The sequence below is a fragment of the Muntiacus reevesi genome, chromosome 3 (assembly GCF_963930625.1).
Source record: "Muntiacus reevesi chromosome 3, mMunRee1.1, whole genome shotgun sequence".
Lineage (NCBI taxonomy): Eukaryota > Metazoa > Chordata > Mammalia > Artiodactyla > Cervidae > Muntiacus > Muntiacus reevesi.
In genome coordinates this window covers 3,366,819-3,381,173 of record NC_089251.1, presented here as the reverse complement: position 1 = coordinate 3,381,173, position 14,355 = coordinate 3,366,819, and the positions used below count along the sequence as shown (strand labels likewise).

Genomic DNA, 14,355 nt, shown 5'->3' with positions numbered 1-14,355 from the left:
TTTCCTTGGGAGAGGGGGAGGCACAGCATGTGAGCGCCTGGTGCCCAGGAAGAGGTGGCCGGCCAGCACTGGTCCTGGATCCATGCTCTGAGCCAGGCTTCCAAACAGCCTCCGCGGAGACCTTGCTTGGCAAGTGGGATCTGGGGACCCAGCTCCTGGGCAGGAAGGCTGTGCTGTATCCCCCTCACCCCTCGTCCTCCTCAACCTCGCACTCTGGGCAGGCAGCCGGACCTTAGTACCACGGCCTACTTGACTGAGGTGGCTGCTCTCTGAGCACGGCCTGCGGAGCCCTGGGTGAGGTGCCGTCCAGGCCTGGAGACTGCTGGCCCGTGCTGAATTGTCACGCTGCCCTGGGTTTGAGTCCAGATCTTCCTGTAAGATTATGAGACGGAGAAGACCCCAGTGTGTCCTGGAGTCTCAGCCTCTTGGCCTCGTCCTAAACAGATAGGCAACACCTGACCCCAGGGTCACAGCCAGTCACAGGCCTGCACGGCCTGTCCCTCCCAGCTGGCTGTCAGCGTGCTGTGGCCACTCTCTGCTCCTGCCTTGACCCTGGGGTGGAGTCAACTCACTTTAAAGACGGGCTGCTGGGGACTGGCTCCAAGATGAAGGGGGCTCTGCCGGGCTCCTGCACACTTGGAGCAGGCGGCAGACTGGCCTCTGACGCTGCCTCCCTTAAGCCAACTGGGGGCCGAGCAGAAGGCCAGCCCCCCTCCAGGTAGCCTGGCTGCCGACCACCCCACATGTCCGCACTGGGCACTGAGGGGACAGCCAGAAGGTGGGGGGCAGCCTGTGGGGCAACCAGCCCAGCCTGGCCGCCAGTAGAACAGGGGCCGAGGGCCAGCATCTGCCCCGGTCGGGGTACTGGGAACACCAGGGTAGGAGCACCCCTTAAGGCTCTTCCGTGGCTCCCAGGCCTATGTGAGCTCGTGTGTGTGTGTGTGTGTGTGTGTGTAAGTGTGTGTGCATTGCATGGAATCTCCTCCGATCTCCAGGGAACAGACACGGGTCCCGATCACAGCCCACCTTCCTGCCTAGGGGTTGAATATAGGGGTCCTGGGGCTTCCTGGGCGAGAGGAGTGGTGGGGAGGCTCTGAGTGCCCCAGCCAGTCTGGTCTGCGATGCCTGGCGCCCCCGTGTGGCCACCCAGGGTGCTGGGCACGTGTCTGAGGCTCCTGCCTCTCCCACCCATCCAGGTATGTGAAGGGCTACCCCCCCAACTCACCCTACATCGGCAGCTCCCCCACCCTGTGCCACCTCCTGCCCGTGAAAGCCCCCTTCTGCTGCCTGCGGCTGGACAAGGTAGGTCACAGCAGAGATGGGGAGGCAGCAGGGACCCTGAGGACATCCCGACTCAAGTCGCACTCCCCCGTGTCCATTTCTGTTGGGGGGGGGCGCGTTCCCTCCCTCCTGCATCCGCATGCGTGTCTGAGGCGAGGGTGTGCCTCTCCTGACCACAGTCCACTTACCAGGACCAGGATGTGTGGGTCAGACCCTCAGCCCACAGTCCAGCTACCCTTCTGGCCGGAGGCAGTCCCGACCCACCTCTGCGTGCCCGTCATGCCTGCCTCCCTCCATCTCAAGGGTCCTCGCCGCTGGGACCTCCCCTGGGTCTCTCCCGTATTTGGGGAGCGTAATCATCGATTTGGTGGAGCGTCCCTGAAGCGGGGCAACTCAGCCTTTGCACGGGGTGGGGGTTGGTCCCCCCAGAGGTGCCGCATCCTCCCGGAGGCCTCGCTACAATGCTGCCTTAGAGCACGTGGCTCGGGTCCACACCTGGTCTCCCTGGAGGAAATACAGCTTCACCTTTGCAGTCAGGACATCACTGAGGGGAGACATGTGGGGACCGGTACATAAGCTGCTCGTCACTGACCCCCTGATGCGTTTCCTCTGCAGTTGATGGATCGCAGGTTCTAGTTCCTTCCATGTTTGTGTGCACTTTACACCGTGAGGAGGTTCTTCCTCTTTCTTAGCCATTGTGTACATCAGCGTGGACTCACTGTTTCACTCAGAGAGTAAACCCGCTGTGCATTACTGTGCAGATCCTACTGGTTTTGACACTCAGATGTTCCTGGTTTTGCTGATGAGGCCTCCAGGTCTTTCCGACATGTCTCCTGGTCTGTGAAGATGTCTGTGCTTCCGAACTAGTGGTGCCCCCCATTCTTGTTCCTATTCCAGTCCTGAAACTGGCTGCTGCTCCAAGAAACCTGATTCCTGCTAGTGGAAACCACATTTAGAAACAAGATGGGGATTTGGGGTGCTCACTGCTGCCCTGCATCTGGGCCTCTCCACAGAGAGCTAGAAAGTGGGCACACACATGACAGAATGTGTACGCACATGACAAAATGCATGCATACACATAAAATGTGTATACACCACTCAACAATGTATACACATATGACAAAACATGTACACACACAAAACATGCACACACAACAGAATGCACACACATGACAAAACATGTACACACAAACATGTATACATATGCACACACTACAGAACATTTATACACATGGCAGAACATGTGCACACAAAATGTGTACACACATGCACACACTATGGAATGTGTATACACATGACGAAATGTATGTATATACACATGTATACACATGCACACACTACAAAATGTGTACACACGTGACAACATGCACACACAAAATGTGTATACACACATGAGAGAATGTGTATACATACAAGATGTGTGTACACACGAGAGAATGTTATATGCATAAGAAATGTGCACACACATACAAAATGTGTACACACATGCACACACTACAGAATGTGTACACACAAGACAAAATGTGCACAAACACAAATGTGTCCACCCAGACACACCTGTGTCTGCATCTGCTAAGGCCACAAGTTCACACGGACACCTCCCTTCCCATGCCCGCAGGGCCCCAGCTCACGCCCTGCGGGGTCTGGTGGGTGGCTGGCCTGTAGCCCCAGTGATACCAGGTACCATTTGGCCTCAGGCTTCCCTAGAGCGCCCTCCCTCCCCTCCACGGTTGATTCTAGCGTTCTCCCCATCCAGGGCTGCAAGCATAACAGCTACGAAGACGCCAAGGCCTACGGCTTCAAGAACAAGCTGATCATCGTCTCGGCGGAGACGGCGGGCAACGGGCTGTACAATTTCATCGTGCCACTGCGCGCCTACTACCGGCCCCGCCGGGAGCTCAACCCCATTGTGCTGCTGCTGGACAACAAGTGAGGGGCAGAGGAGGGCTTGGGTGCCCTCGCCTTCGGCGGGGAGGGAGCGGCCCCGCCCCGCCCGCCCCATCCCACACTCTGGTGCCGCTCCATCATCCTCCCCATGACCATGAGCCTCCCCCAGGGCCCACCCCGAGCACCTCTACCCACAGAGGCCTGCCAGACCCAGACCACAGGGTCTAGTCTCAGCAGTCCTCCCTCCCGGGGCCTTGGTTTCCCCTCGGGGACAATAAAGAGCAGCCCTGTTGGCCTCTAAAGGCCCCCCGGTCCAAGCCGTCGTGGTCCTGGGGCCCCTGCTCTGCCCAGGTCAGAGCCGGTGTGGGGGTGGGGCTGGGGGCGGAGCCTGGTGGACGCCTGCAGGACCTGCTGTGCCCACAGGCCCGACCACCACTTCCTGGAGGCCATCTGCTGCTTTCCCATGGTCTACTACATGGAGGGCTCCGTGGACAAGTAAGGCGCCTCTTGGCAGGAGGACCCCTGCTCCCCGCTCCCCTCCTCCCTGGGCGGGCACCCAGGGCCGAGCAGGGGGCGGCCGCACCCAAGGGCGTCTCCCCGCAGCCTGGACAGCCTGCTGCAGTGCGGCATCATCTACGCGGACAACCTGGTGGTGGTGGACAAGGAGAGCACCATGAGCGCCGAGGAGGACTACATGGCCGACGCCAAGACCATCGTCAACGTGCAGACCATGTTCCGGTGAGACCCGGGGGCCGCCCTGAGCTCCCCCCACGCCGGTGTCCAGGGGCCCCGCCCCGAGCCCCCTCCCCACGTCCATGACCAGGCCCACCCCCGCAGGCTCTTCCCCAGTCTCAGCATCACCACCGAGCTCACCCACCCGTCCAACATGCGCTTCATGCAGTTTCGCGCCAAGGACAGCTACTCTCTAGCTCTCTCCAAACTGGAGAAGGTGAGTGGCCGCTCGTGACCCATCTCTTCCCCACCTGCCCCTGCGTGAACTGCCCCTTCTGACTTTGCCCAGCTGAGGGCCTGCACCAGGCCTGGAGGGCGTGGGTGCCTGCCCTCCTCCGGCGGGGTGCTAGCCCTAGCGTGAGGCTCTCGAGCGTGCAGCCCAGAGACTTTGGGGTCCTCGGCCAGGAGGGGAGATCGTCCTCCTGAGGCAAGGTTCAGCCCGGCCTTGTGTGTGGCCGAGGCTGCTCGTTATACCAGAAATTACTCACCCGGGTGACACCAGTCCTGACAGCACACCCACATCTGAGCCGTGTCCGTTCTATCAACCACCGGCAGGGACATGTTCATCCCAGTACAGATGAGGGCGTGGGATCAGAGAGGGGAGCCTTTGCCTCGGGTCACACAGAGGCTCAGAGGCAGAGCTGGAACCAGCTTTCTGCTCCGCTCCATGAAGGGGATCAGCAGGGTCAGGTGTGGGCCCGGGGGGCCTGGGGACCCGCCATGGTCTGGTGCTGCCACCCTGGCATGTTGTGGACCCCAGGCCCTCCCCAGCCCCCTGTCTGGGTCAGCACTGCCCTCCACTGAGGGGCAAGGCCGCGCTCAGGTGGCCCCGGGTGAGACCAGGAAGCAGGTGGGCCGCTACTGAGGAGATCCGGCCAGTGAAGTCGGGGACAGTGACCATTCCCTGCGAGCCTGGACTGAGGTCCTTGTTGAGGGGCAGCTTGCATCTGCGTGGCTGACCCCATACCAGGCCAGGCCTGGCCCCAGAAGCAGATAGGGGCAGCGCAGGAGCTCCACCTGCCCAGAACCCAGGTGGACGACAGAAGTGCATTTTGCCAGGAGGCCCATGGTGGCCCCGGAGCCCCTTGGTCGGTAGCCAGAGGCCTCAGTCAGCAGCCGGGGAGCTCGGGCCATCCTGCCCTGGAGGAGGCTTGGCCTGCACCCCACATGACAGCCCATTGGAGCCCACTCAGAACCACTTCCTAGCAGCCTGTGAGTTGATCCTCCCTCTGCTCAAAGCGGGGACTGTGGGTGTCGGAAGCGGCCCCGGCCGGGACTGTGACCAGGTGCTCGGGCCAGTCTGACCCAGTTCAGGCAGGATGACCAGCACAGAACTGGGGTCAAGGCTGACATCCTGGCGCTGGTCCTCACTTGCCACCAGTTCCCTACAGGCCTTGCACTCCCACCTGTTCAGCAAGTGGTCCTGAAGTAGGTCCGTCAGCAGACACTGCCCTTCCCCGGCAGACATCACAAATCCACCCCCTACTCCCGCCTTCTGTGGCAGGCATCACCAGTCGGCCACACCTTCCACCTTCCCCTGCAGCATCACCTCCAGGGGCAGGGGCAGGGGCAGGGGCGGCCCACTCCCCACCTCGTCCTGTGGTTTTGTGACGGGGAGAGAAGTCAGCAAGTGAGCACGTGTGACCTCGGGAGGCTGCAGCCCAGGGTTGAAGGCTGGGCCGAGGGATACGCTGGGCGGGGCCCGGCGTGTGCAGTGCCTGGGGGCTGAGGACAGAGGGGCACAGGGCCACGCGATCCACCCCCTCTGGAGAGATGGTTGGAGCCGGTGCGCCCCCTCACCTATGCACACAGCAGATTCCACAGAGGACGGGGTGGGAATGTGGCATCACTCTGTACGCACGACCCGGACGAGGCGAGTCCTGTTTCGCGAGCGGAAGTTGCAGGAACATCGGAAACACTTCTGGCATTCAGATCAACATGCTTCCCTGAGATCTAAGTGGCGCTAGGGCGGGGGGAATTCAGGAAGGCGTGGAGGGCAGCGTCTGCATCTCCCTGGAGGTTCTCAGGAAGGTCTCCTAGAGGCTGGTCGCTGCCCACCCCACTCCCCACCCCGTCCCCAGACTCAGGCTCCTGGTGGCATCATCGTTTCAATAGCCTCAGCACCCGTGACAGTGACGTCAGCCAGGGCCCAGCCTGCCCGTTCAGTCCTGCCCCTGCTCCCTGCAGCCACGTGGTTCTCAGAAGGGCTCGTCCATGTGTATTCCCATGTCTCGCTGTGACCTGTGACCTCGGAGCTTGGGCTACAGCCTCCGGTCCCTCCGTGGCCACTACAGAACAGGCACATGAAGCCACTGAAACATCAAGCCTTCTTTTGTCCACGGTCTCCCTGGACCCCCTCTCGGTCTTTTCTTCTCAAACCATTCACTGTTCTGAGTGAAGGGAAACCGAGAGCTCTAAGGATCTTGGGAATCTTCCCGTTTGTCCTCTTGGCGTGCAGCGGGAGCGTGCAGCCTGGAGCCAGCAGGCCACGCGGGTCAGATTCCAGGACTTGTCCAGGATTCATTCTTTCCGGGACAGCAAAATGCTGCTGAGAACTGACCCACTGTTTCCCTCTTGGACACCCACGTGCCAGCGCGCCCTCAGGCTCCCTGCTGGTGGGGAGGGGCGGAGGTGAGGCCTGCTGCCCCAGTGTTGTCTGCCCCGCCGGCCGCCAGCCGAGTTTGCGTGAGGAAGCTGCCACAGCCGGAAGCAGCCCCAAGAGAAGGCCCCAGGAGGGCTCCTGCGTCCCACCTTCTGTCTGTGTGGAGCGTGTTCTGGTCCAGAGGGAAGGACGACTTCCTGGGCTCAGAGCCACCCCTCAGCTGTAGGCTGACCTCATGCAGTGGAGACACGTGCCCAAAAAGTCCACGTCCCAGAACCAGCACGGAGTGGGGAACATGATTCTGTGAAGGATGCTGAGGTGAAGGGGGCCCTAGTTCACCCTGGGGCCCCACACCATCACCAGGGTCCTTGCAAGAGGGAGGCCAGAGGTCAGCCTGCTAGCCCTGGAGGTGAAGGAAGGGACCAGGGCCGTGGCTGGCTTCTAGAAAATGGGAAAGGCGCAGGAAAGGAGTCTCCTGGGGGCGGGGGGTCGTCACCGGCGGGAGCCCTGCGACACCTGACTCTAGCCCCACATATCCGAGTGGACTCGTGAAGTCTGATACCACGAGAGAGGAATCGTGCGGTTCTGAGCTGCGGGTCTAAGGATCCACGTGGGGCCTCACGACGCCGTGCTCACAGGGGAGGCAGGGGCTGTGATACACACGTCGCCGCTCACACGCACGCCTTGCTGTCCTGGCCACCTCACTCAGCACACAAGCTCCAGGACAAGTTGCTATGAGTGTCAAGGGCCCAGGGTGGCCGTGGCCAGGCATTAACCCCAGCACGGGCCCCTGGCTCTCGCCAGCAGAGCCCTGAGTCCTTACTCCTGGCTCTGGCCCCTGTGTCTGGGGGACACATAGCTGGGTGCTTGGCCTCTGTGTGGGGGCATCTGCTGGCCCGTGTTCATACACTCACCCCACACGTGTGCACATGCACACACGTCCCGTGCACGCGTGCCCTGGGCTGCCTGCCTGTCTGAGCTCCTCTGTCTTGCAGAGGGAGCGTGAGAATGGCTCCAATCTCGCCTTCATGTTCCGCCTGCCCTTCGCCGCCGGCCGCGTCTTCAGCATCAGCATGCTGGACACACTGCTGTATCAGGTCAGCCCGCGGCCTGGCCGACGTCCGGTCCTGAGCAACGTCCACCCTGGGTCCCCAGGAGACCAGTGGGACTGAGTGGCTCTGGGCCCCGTCCCTGCCTGGGAGCCACAGGGGCTCACCCCTGAGTGTCACCATCCTTTACTCCCAGGAGGGTGCTGGCCTAGGGTCACTCCTGGCCGCCTTTGGGTTTCTGATCCCTTCTGACCTAAGGCGCGTGACCAGACGAGCTGCCACGGCCAGGAAAGCCCCCCGGCTGTGTCTGCTGGCGCGCTGCGCAGGGGACACCGTGGGTGCCCAGCGGGCATGCCCCGCCACGGGGGTGTGGAGCTGCCCACGACGCCGGCCTCACTGGGCCCCTCTCCTCCAGTCCTTCGTGAAGGACTACATGATCCCCATCACCAGGCTGCTGCTGGGCTTGGACACCACGCCGGGCTCCGGCTACCTCTGTGCGGTGAGTGCCTGGGCGGGAGGGGCTTAGGGAGCGGGCCGGGCGGGGCCTCGGGGGCGGGGCTTGTGGCCGGGCCGTAGTGGACTGGTGGCGGGGGGCGGGGCCGGGGTGGAGGGGCGGGGGCCTGTGGCGGAGGGCGGGGCCGGGGTGGAGGGGCGGGGCCTGTGGCTGAGGGCGGGGCCGGGGTGGAGGGGCGGGGCCTGTGGCTGAGGGCGGGGCCGGGCCGGCGCGCCCTGCAGGGGAGTCGAGCGCCGGCCTTGCGGCCCGAGCCCGGCCCAGCCCAGGCTCTGCGTTGCAGATGAAGATCTCGGAGGACGACCTGTGGATCCGCACCTACGGCCGCCTGTTCCAGAAGCTGTGCTCCTCCAGCGCCGAGATCCCCATCGGCATCTACAGGACCCAGTGCCACGTCTTCTCCACCGAGGTGCGGGGCGGGGGACCTGGGGATCTGGGCCCTTTTGGGGTCAGGTTCACAGGCGCCCGTGTGGTTCCTTGGGGGGCTTTGGGGGAGGGGAGAGCACCGAGTGGCCCCCGCGCTGCCGCCGGGACCGCGGACAGCGGCCTGCCCACGAGATGTGAGCCCATCGGGACTCAGGCAGCCTCCGGGGTCAGGGCAGGAACCCCACAGGTACCCAGGCGGCTCTGGTTTCCTTTGCAGCCCCCCGACCTCAGGGCCCAGGTGAGTGGTCCCTTCAAGCCCACGGGAGTGCCCGAGCCCAGCCTGGGGCTGGGGTGGGGGGCAGTGTGGGCAGGAAACAAGTCCCCAGGTGGCGCCGGCCAAGGTGCAGCTCAGAGAGGACTCCTAGCATCACCCTCCTCCCCCGTGCAGATGGGGAAACTGAGGCCAGGGTGGGAAGCCCAGGCTCCCCCTACCCCCAGGCCATCTGCCCCTCAGGGCACGGCCCCCATCCTGGCAGATACTCCTTCCTCTCCCCGTCCGTCCCCACTTCCACCCCACCCAGGCCCCCACGTCACCCACCAAGCCTTGCAAGGCCCTGCGCGTCCCAGCCCACCATCGGGCTGCCCCTGCTCTCTCCTGCCCCCGAGGTGAGGAAACTGAGTCTCCTAGAAGCGGTGTTCCCCCCCACCACCCCACTGTGGCAAAGTCAGAACACGCAGCCCCAGAGAGGTGGAGGGAGGCCCACCTCTCACCAGGAAGTCAGGGACGGGCCTGAGCCAGGCTTTGGGGAATAGAAGGGGTTTCCACCTGAGAGAGGAAGGGCCTGGGGTCCCCCCGGAACTGTGACTGTCCTCCCCATCGCCCCAGCTGCTCCGTGGGCACCCCCGGTCCTCTGCCCGGCACCCCTCCCCCTTCCCTGGCCCCCCCAGTCCCCGGACCCCCTTCCCGTCCCAAGCCTCACCCCTCCTCCCCGGCCAGTCCCAGGTCTCGGTGAGCGTGGAGGACTGCGAGGACACTCGGGAGGCCAAGGGGCCCTGGGGCGCGCGGGTGGGCACGGGCGGCGGCAGCGCCCACGGCCGGCACACGGCGGGCGGCGACCCAGCCGAGCACCCGCTCCTGCGGCGCAAGAGCCTCCCATGGGCGCGGAGGCTGAGCCGCAAGGGCTCCCGGCACGCGGGGAAGGCGGCAGCCGAGTGGATCAGTCAACAGCGGCTCAGCCTGTACCGGCGCTCGGAGCGGCAGGAGCTGTCAGAGCTGGTCAAGAACCGCATGAAGCACCTGGGGCTGCCCACCAGCGGCTACGGTAAGGGGCAGGGCATCTGCTCTCCTGGCCTGTGGAGGGGGGGCTCCCCTAGATCCAGCGCCAAGCCCTGTAAGGAAGGGCTCATTCATCCTCTGCTCTGGGGCCTCAGTTTCCACATCTGTAGAAAAAAGATGCCTACTGCCTGAGCCAGGAGGCAGCCGTCCTGGAGGAGGTGGCTGTGGGTGGGGACAGCCTGGCTGGGCTCCCTGAAAGCCAAAGGCACCGGCCTCAGCCAGGGGGCGGATTGGCCACCTCCGACCAGTCCTGCCAGGATCAGGAACGCAAGACCCCATCACGTTCCCCTGAGGATGGGAACAAGGGTGTGGCGGGGACACCCCAGAGCCCTGGCCACCCCTCCCGAGACCCTCCCCGTAGCTGGAGCTCGCGCCAGGCAGGGGCGGTCAGGTCAGGGGGCCCAGCACCAGGACACTCCACCACTGCTCCTGGGGCAAGGCCGCCCCATTCCCGCGACTTCAGGGTGACTGCCAGGGCGTTTGTTGTCGTCTGCAGATTTTCTCCATAGCTTGATTCGGGGAAAAGTTTGTGACCCTGACGGTGAACAGGGCTGGGGTCCCCGGCTGGGCCAGAGGAGACTAGCCTCCCCGTCCCTCACTCCAGAGATGCTGCCTCTGTTGATGGGGCTGAAAGGGGCCCAACCCTCCCGCCCCTCCCACTGTAGCCTGGCCTCACCCCGGGCTGGGTGGAGGCTCGACCTCTGCTAGGCTCCATCTCTGGGGGACTCTGCCCCCAAACCCACCCCAGGCCTGGCTATAGTTTTCTGGGCACCCACTCCCCCCACCCCACCACCTGCTGCTCGCCTCCTGGCTCAGGGGCCCTCAAGCCTCTCCAAGTGGGACCAAGTAGCTTTGGGCTTCACCCAGAGCTGCCCGAGGGTCTCTCGGGTCTGGCTATATGCGGGGCCCAAGGAGATCACCACCCGGGAGAGGCGCCCAGCCCCTCCCGGCCACACCCCTGCCGCACGGTGCATCTTCACTCTGCCCTTTCCCTGGGCGGGTGCTGTCACCCCCATCCCGGGTGTGTGCTGGTTGCTCAGGCTCCCAGTGGGGGTCCCATTTCACGGCCCCATGTCACACCCTGGCAGACGGGCACTCCAGTCCGGCTGAGCCCCAGAGCAGGCCCCTGCCCCTTGGGGCTCCCCTGGGCCTCCCCACCCCGCCGCCCCCACCAGAGCTTGGCAGCCAAAGAGCTGACTTCTCTTCTGGGACAGACGGGCTGCCTGCAGCCTGTGTGCACCTCCCGCCCCCCGCTATGCCAGCCGGCTCCTCCACGCTGCTTGCTGACCTCAATCTCTCTCTCTGTTTCTGTCTGTCCCTCTCCCTGTGTGTTCCGTAGAGGATGTAGCAAATTTAACAGCCAGTGATGTCATGAATCGGGTAAACCTGGGATATTTGCAAGGTAATTCTGCTCCGGCGGCTGGAGTCTGGCATAAGGGGCGTACCAACCCTTCCCGACGGTCCACCCGGTGGCCGCCCGCCCCAGCCAGGCAGGCAGACAGGGCGAGACATGAGAGAGGTTCCCAGGCCGCCCCACTGCAGGGACCCTAACTTTCTTCCCACTGACTGCTGACTTCAGGATGGCGCCCTGTACCCCAGCCCTTCTGCCCACTTTGTTGTCTGAGATAAGCCCTGCCCTGGACACGTAGGCAGCCATCGGCCAGCCCCTGGGAGCCCACCCAGCTCTCGAGAAACACTGGGATGGAGCACCCCAGGCCAGGGTACCCATGCCCCCGGCGTGGTGGAGCACAGTGAGACCTGAGCTGGTGCCTGGGGCCTTGGGGTCTGCCATACCCTGAGCCTTCAAGGGCCACCCAAGTCAGGTGGACGGTTGACCTCCACTCCCCAGCTGGGGCTTCACGAGGGGGGCCTCTTCAGTTGAGACAAAGTCTGACTATATCACGTTCTCATCCAGGCACTCAGGTGCTGCTTGAGCCCCTGTATCTTCCAAGAAGACACCCCGCAGGCCCCAGACCCGCCCCAAGACCCCAGCAGAGGTCAGAGTCCAGGCCCCAAACCTCACTGCCGGGACCCCTTCTTTACCTGGGGTCTCCCCAGGCTCAGAGCTGTGCAGGCCTCCTGAGCCCAGGTGGGTGTTAGCTCAGGTGGGCTGGTTTCTGAGGACGGCCGGTGCAGACAAGACCCAGGATTGAGAAGCTCTGGGTGCACCGCGGGGGAGCTGCAGGGCGGCCCAGGAGGCAGAGCCCTGACCACACCCCGCCCCCCCGCCCCGGGCCCCTGCGTTTTCCCTCACTTGCACCCACGACCGCGTTCACAGCAGCCCCCCCACTAGGCCAGCGGAGTCTGAGCCTGGGGCTGCCACGAGCAGGAGGGCTGCATCGTCACCTCCCTGGGCCAGCTGCACCCCACTTCTCGCCAAGGCTCGCGGGCAGGGTGGCCGCACCCACAGGGTCCCTGGATGGTGTTTGCTGAGCCCCTCCCCCTGGTGTGTGGATGTCGAGAGGTGCCTGGACCAGGACCTAAAACCAGAGGAGAGGCTGGTCCCAGGGGGCTGCAGGGCGGTCCCCAGGGGGACCCCCCACAAGGCGCCCCCCAGGTGCGGGCAGATGAGGAGGAGACGCCCCCAGCCGTGACATGTAGACACAGGCCCTTCCGCACGGTCATCCCTGGGGGGACGGGTCCAGCTGCCCCCAGTTCACAGTTCTCAGATAGGGGCTCCGGGGGAGTGGTGTGGACCCCCAGGGGCTGGCAAGAGTCCGGTCTGTGGGTCCAGGGAGGAGCCCCCACGGAGGCTGAATGCCAGGTGCGGAGGCAGGGGGGCTCTGCCCTTGGTCATGGGCCAGGCCCTCCCCAGGCGCCGTGAGGCTGCCGCGTCTGGGAAGTTGGGGTCAGGGCCTCGCGGGTCACCCAGTCCCCGGGCGCTACAGCCGGACCCCATGTGCCTTCCCCCGGCACCTCTCAGCCCAGCGCCCCCAGAAGCACAAAGCTGGGCCCGGCTTGGGCTGGGAACGTCCATAGCCTGCCTGCCCCAGACAGAGGCAGGGCCCTGGCCAGGTGGGGAGGGTCCAGTGAGGCAGGGGCCATGCCCACCCTCTGCGGCCCCGCCCCTGGGTGAGATGGACGGGTAGCCCCATCCCATGCCAGCCTCTCTGTTTTCCTTGTTCTTGGTGGCTGTGCTCAGGGGTGCAGGGTCCCCCAAAGCCTCCCGCTCCCACCCGCACCTCCGCTGCCCCAGCTCTGCTCTTTGCTGCCTTCCCTAGACATGCGCCGCCTCCGTGAGCCAAGCCCGCCGGTGACCCCGCGTGGTGGGAGGGGCGGGGGTCAGGCTGTTCCCTTCCCTTGCGGGTACACGAGCCTGGACCAGGTGATGTCTGTAAGCCCCGCCCCCCCGTTCGGCCTGCACCCACCCCCACCCGCAGCTGTCCCCTGAAGCATGCTGTGGGGGTCGCGAATCCAGAGTCAGATTCGGCTCTGAACTCGCCAGTTCAGAGAAGTGAACCGCTGCCCCACCTTCCCTGAGTACCTGACCCCGTGGCCAGGGAGCCCTCCCCGGACGGGAGGGGCAGGTGCAGAGAGAAGGAGGTGGGAGGAGCCGGGGCAGAGGTCGCCCTACGCACCCCCTCACAGGGCCATCCCCCCAGTGTCCAGTCCTCCTGGGTCAGGAGGTGCCTTTAGGCATTCCCAGATGTGTAAACCGAGGCCACCAGCTGCCCACCTCCTGCCACTCACAGAGCACAGGGCCACTGCCGAACAGTGGCCAGCCCGACCCCACAGCTGGCCAGAGAGACATCTGTGCGGTGACCGGGGTTTCTCTAGAACCGGTTCACACCCCTGCGGGTCACATCCCGGGGCCGCCCCCAGTCCAGACACGGGGCTGGCTGTACCCGTGGTGGGCAGCGGCCGGGCCCTGTGTGTGCCCGAGGGGACCTCCGGCAGGGTAAGCCAGTTGGACTCTGGGCTGACGCTGCGGGACAGGTTTTGGGAAACGGAGGGCAAGTCCAGGGCTGACGGTTGAGGAGGGGATTGGGTGTGGCCTGTATGGGGCAGGGGTGCTGGGGGGAGGGGGGAGTGAGCCTGGGCTGGGTGTGTGTGCTGGTGTATGCACACGTGGAGATGGCTAGGTGTGCACAGGTGCGCTCCAGTCAGGGTCACCGCCTCCTAAGACGCTGGTGACTCAGCTGAACAAGCTACGGGGATGGTCAGGGGTGGTGGCTGCTCCCTGCCCATGCCGTGCCGGGCTGAGGCCCACGTGGGTCAGGGAGGACCGGCCAGGCTGGGTTCCCCAGGACGGGGCTCGGGCGGGATGGCCGGGAGGATTCTGCAGCTAACCAAGCTGCCAGCTCCTCGGGGCCCGGCAGAGCAGAGGTGGGCAGAGGCTGAGGGGTGACCGCCCGCCGGGCCCTGTCTCCTCCGCAGACGAGATGAATGACCACCAGAACACCCTCTCCTATGTGCTCATCAACCCCCCGCCCGACACGCGGCTGGAGCCCAACGACATCGTGTAAGTACCACGTCCCCAGGCAAGCGTAGACACCTGCCCTTCACCACGTGGACTGGCACTGCGCACCCACCCGGGTGTCCAGCCTGGCCTCCTGGGCAGAGCATGATGCCAGGGCCCTCCACCCTCCCC

At 64.5% G+C, this 14,355-nt stretch overlaps 1 protein-coding gene across 6 annotated transcripts in view; it reads left to right on the top strand.

Annotated features, from left to right (window-relative positions):
• KCNT1 (potassium sodium-activated channel subfamily T member 1) overlaps positions 1-14,355 on the top strand; it is a 36,148-nt gene that overhangs the window by 20,850 nt on the left and 943 nt on the right. For 5 of the 6 annotated variants that reach the window (XR_010662287.1, XM_065928160.1, XM_065928161.1 and 2 more), the window contains 12 exons: positions 1,197-1,302; positions 3,038-3,210; positions 3,592-3,663; positions 3,772-3,906; positions 4,006-4,117; positions 7,498-7,599; positions 7,967-8,050; positions 8,346-8,471; positions 8,706-8,726; positions 9,426-9,750; positions 11,104-11,166; positions 14,142-14,226. Coding sequence is in view for 5 of the 6 variants with exons in the window: in XM_065928160.1 (XP_065784232.1) it covers positions 1,197-1,302; positions 3,038-3,210; positions 3,592-3,663; positions 3,772-3,906; positions 4,006-4,117; positions 7,498-7,599; positions 7,967-8,050; positions 8,346-8,471; positions 8,706-8,726; positions 9,426-9,750; positions 11,104-11,166; positions 14,142-14,226 (1,404 nt within the window). In the remaining variant the exon portion in view is untranslated. The remainder of the gene's footprint in view (positions 1-1,196; positions 1,303-3,037; positions 3,211-3,591; positions 3,664-3,771; positions 3,907-4,005; positions 4,118-7,497; positions 7,600-7,966; positions 8,051-8,345; positions 8,472-8,705; positions 8,727-9,425; positions 9,751-11,103; positions 11,167-14,141; positions 14,227-14,355) is intronic. The other variant, XM_065928159.1, reaches the window with a different exon arrangement.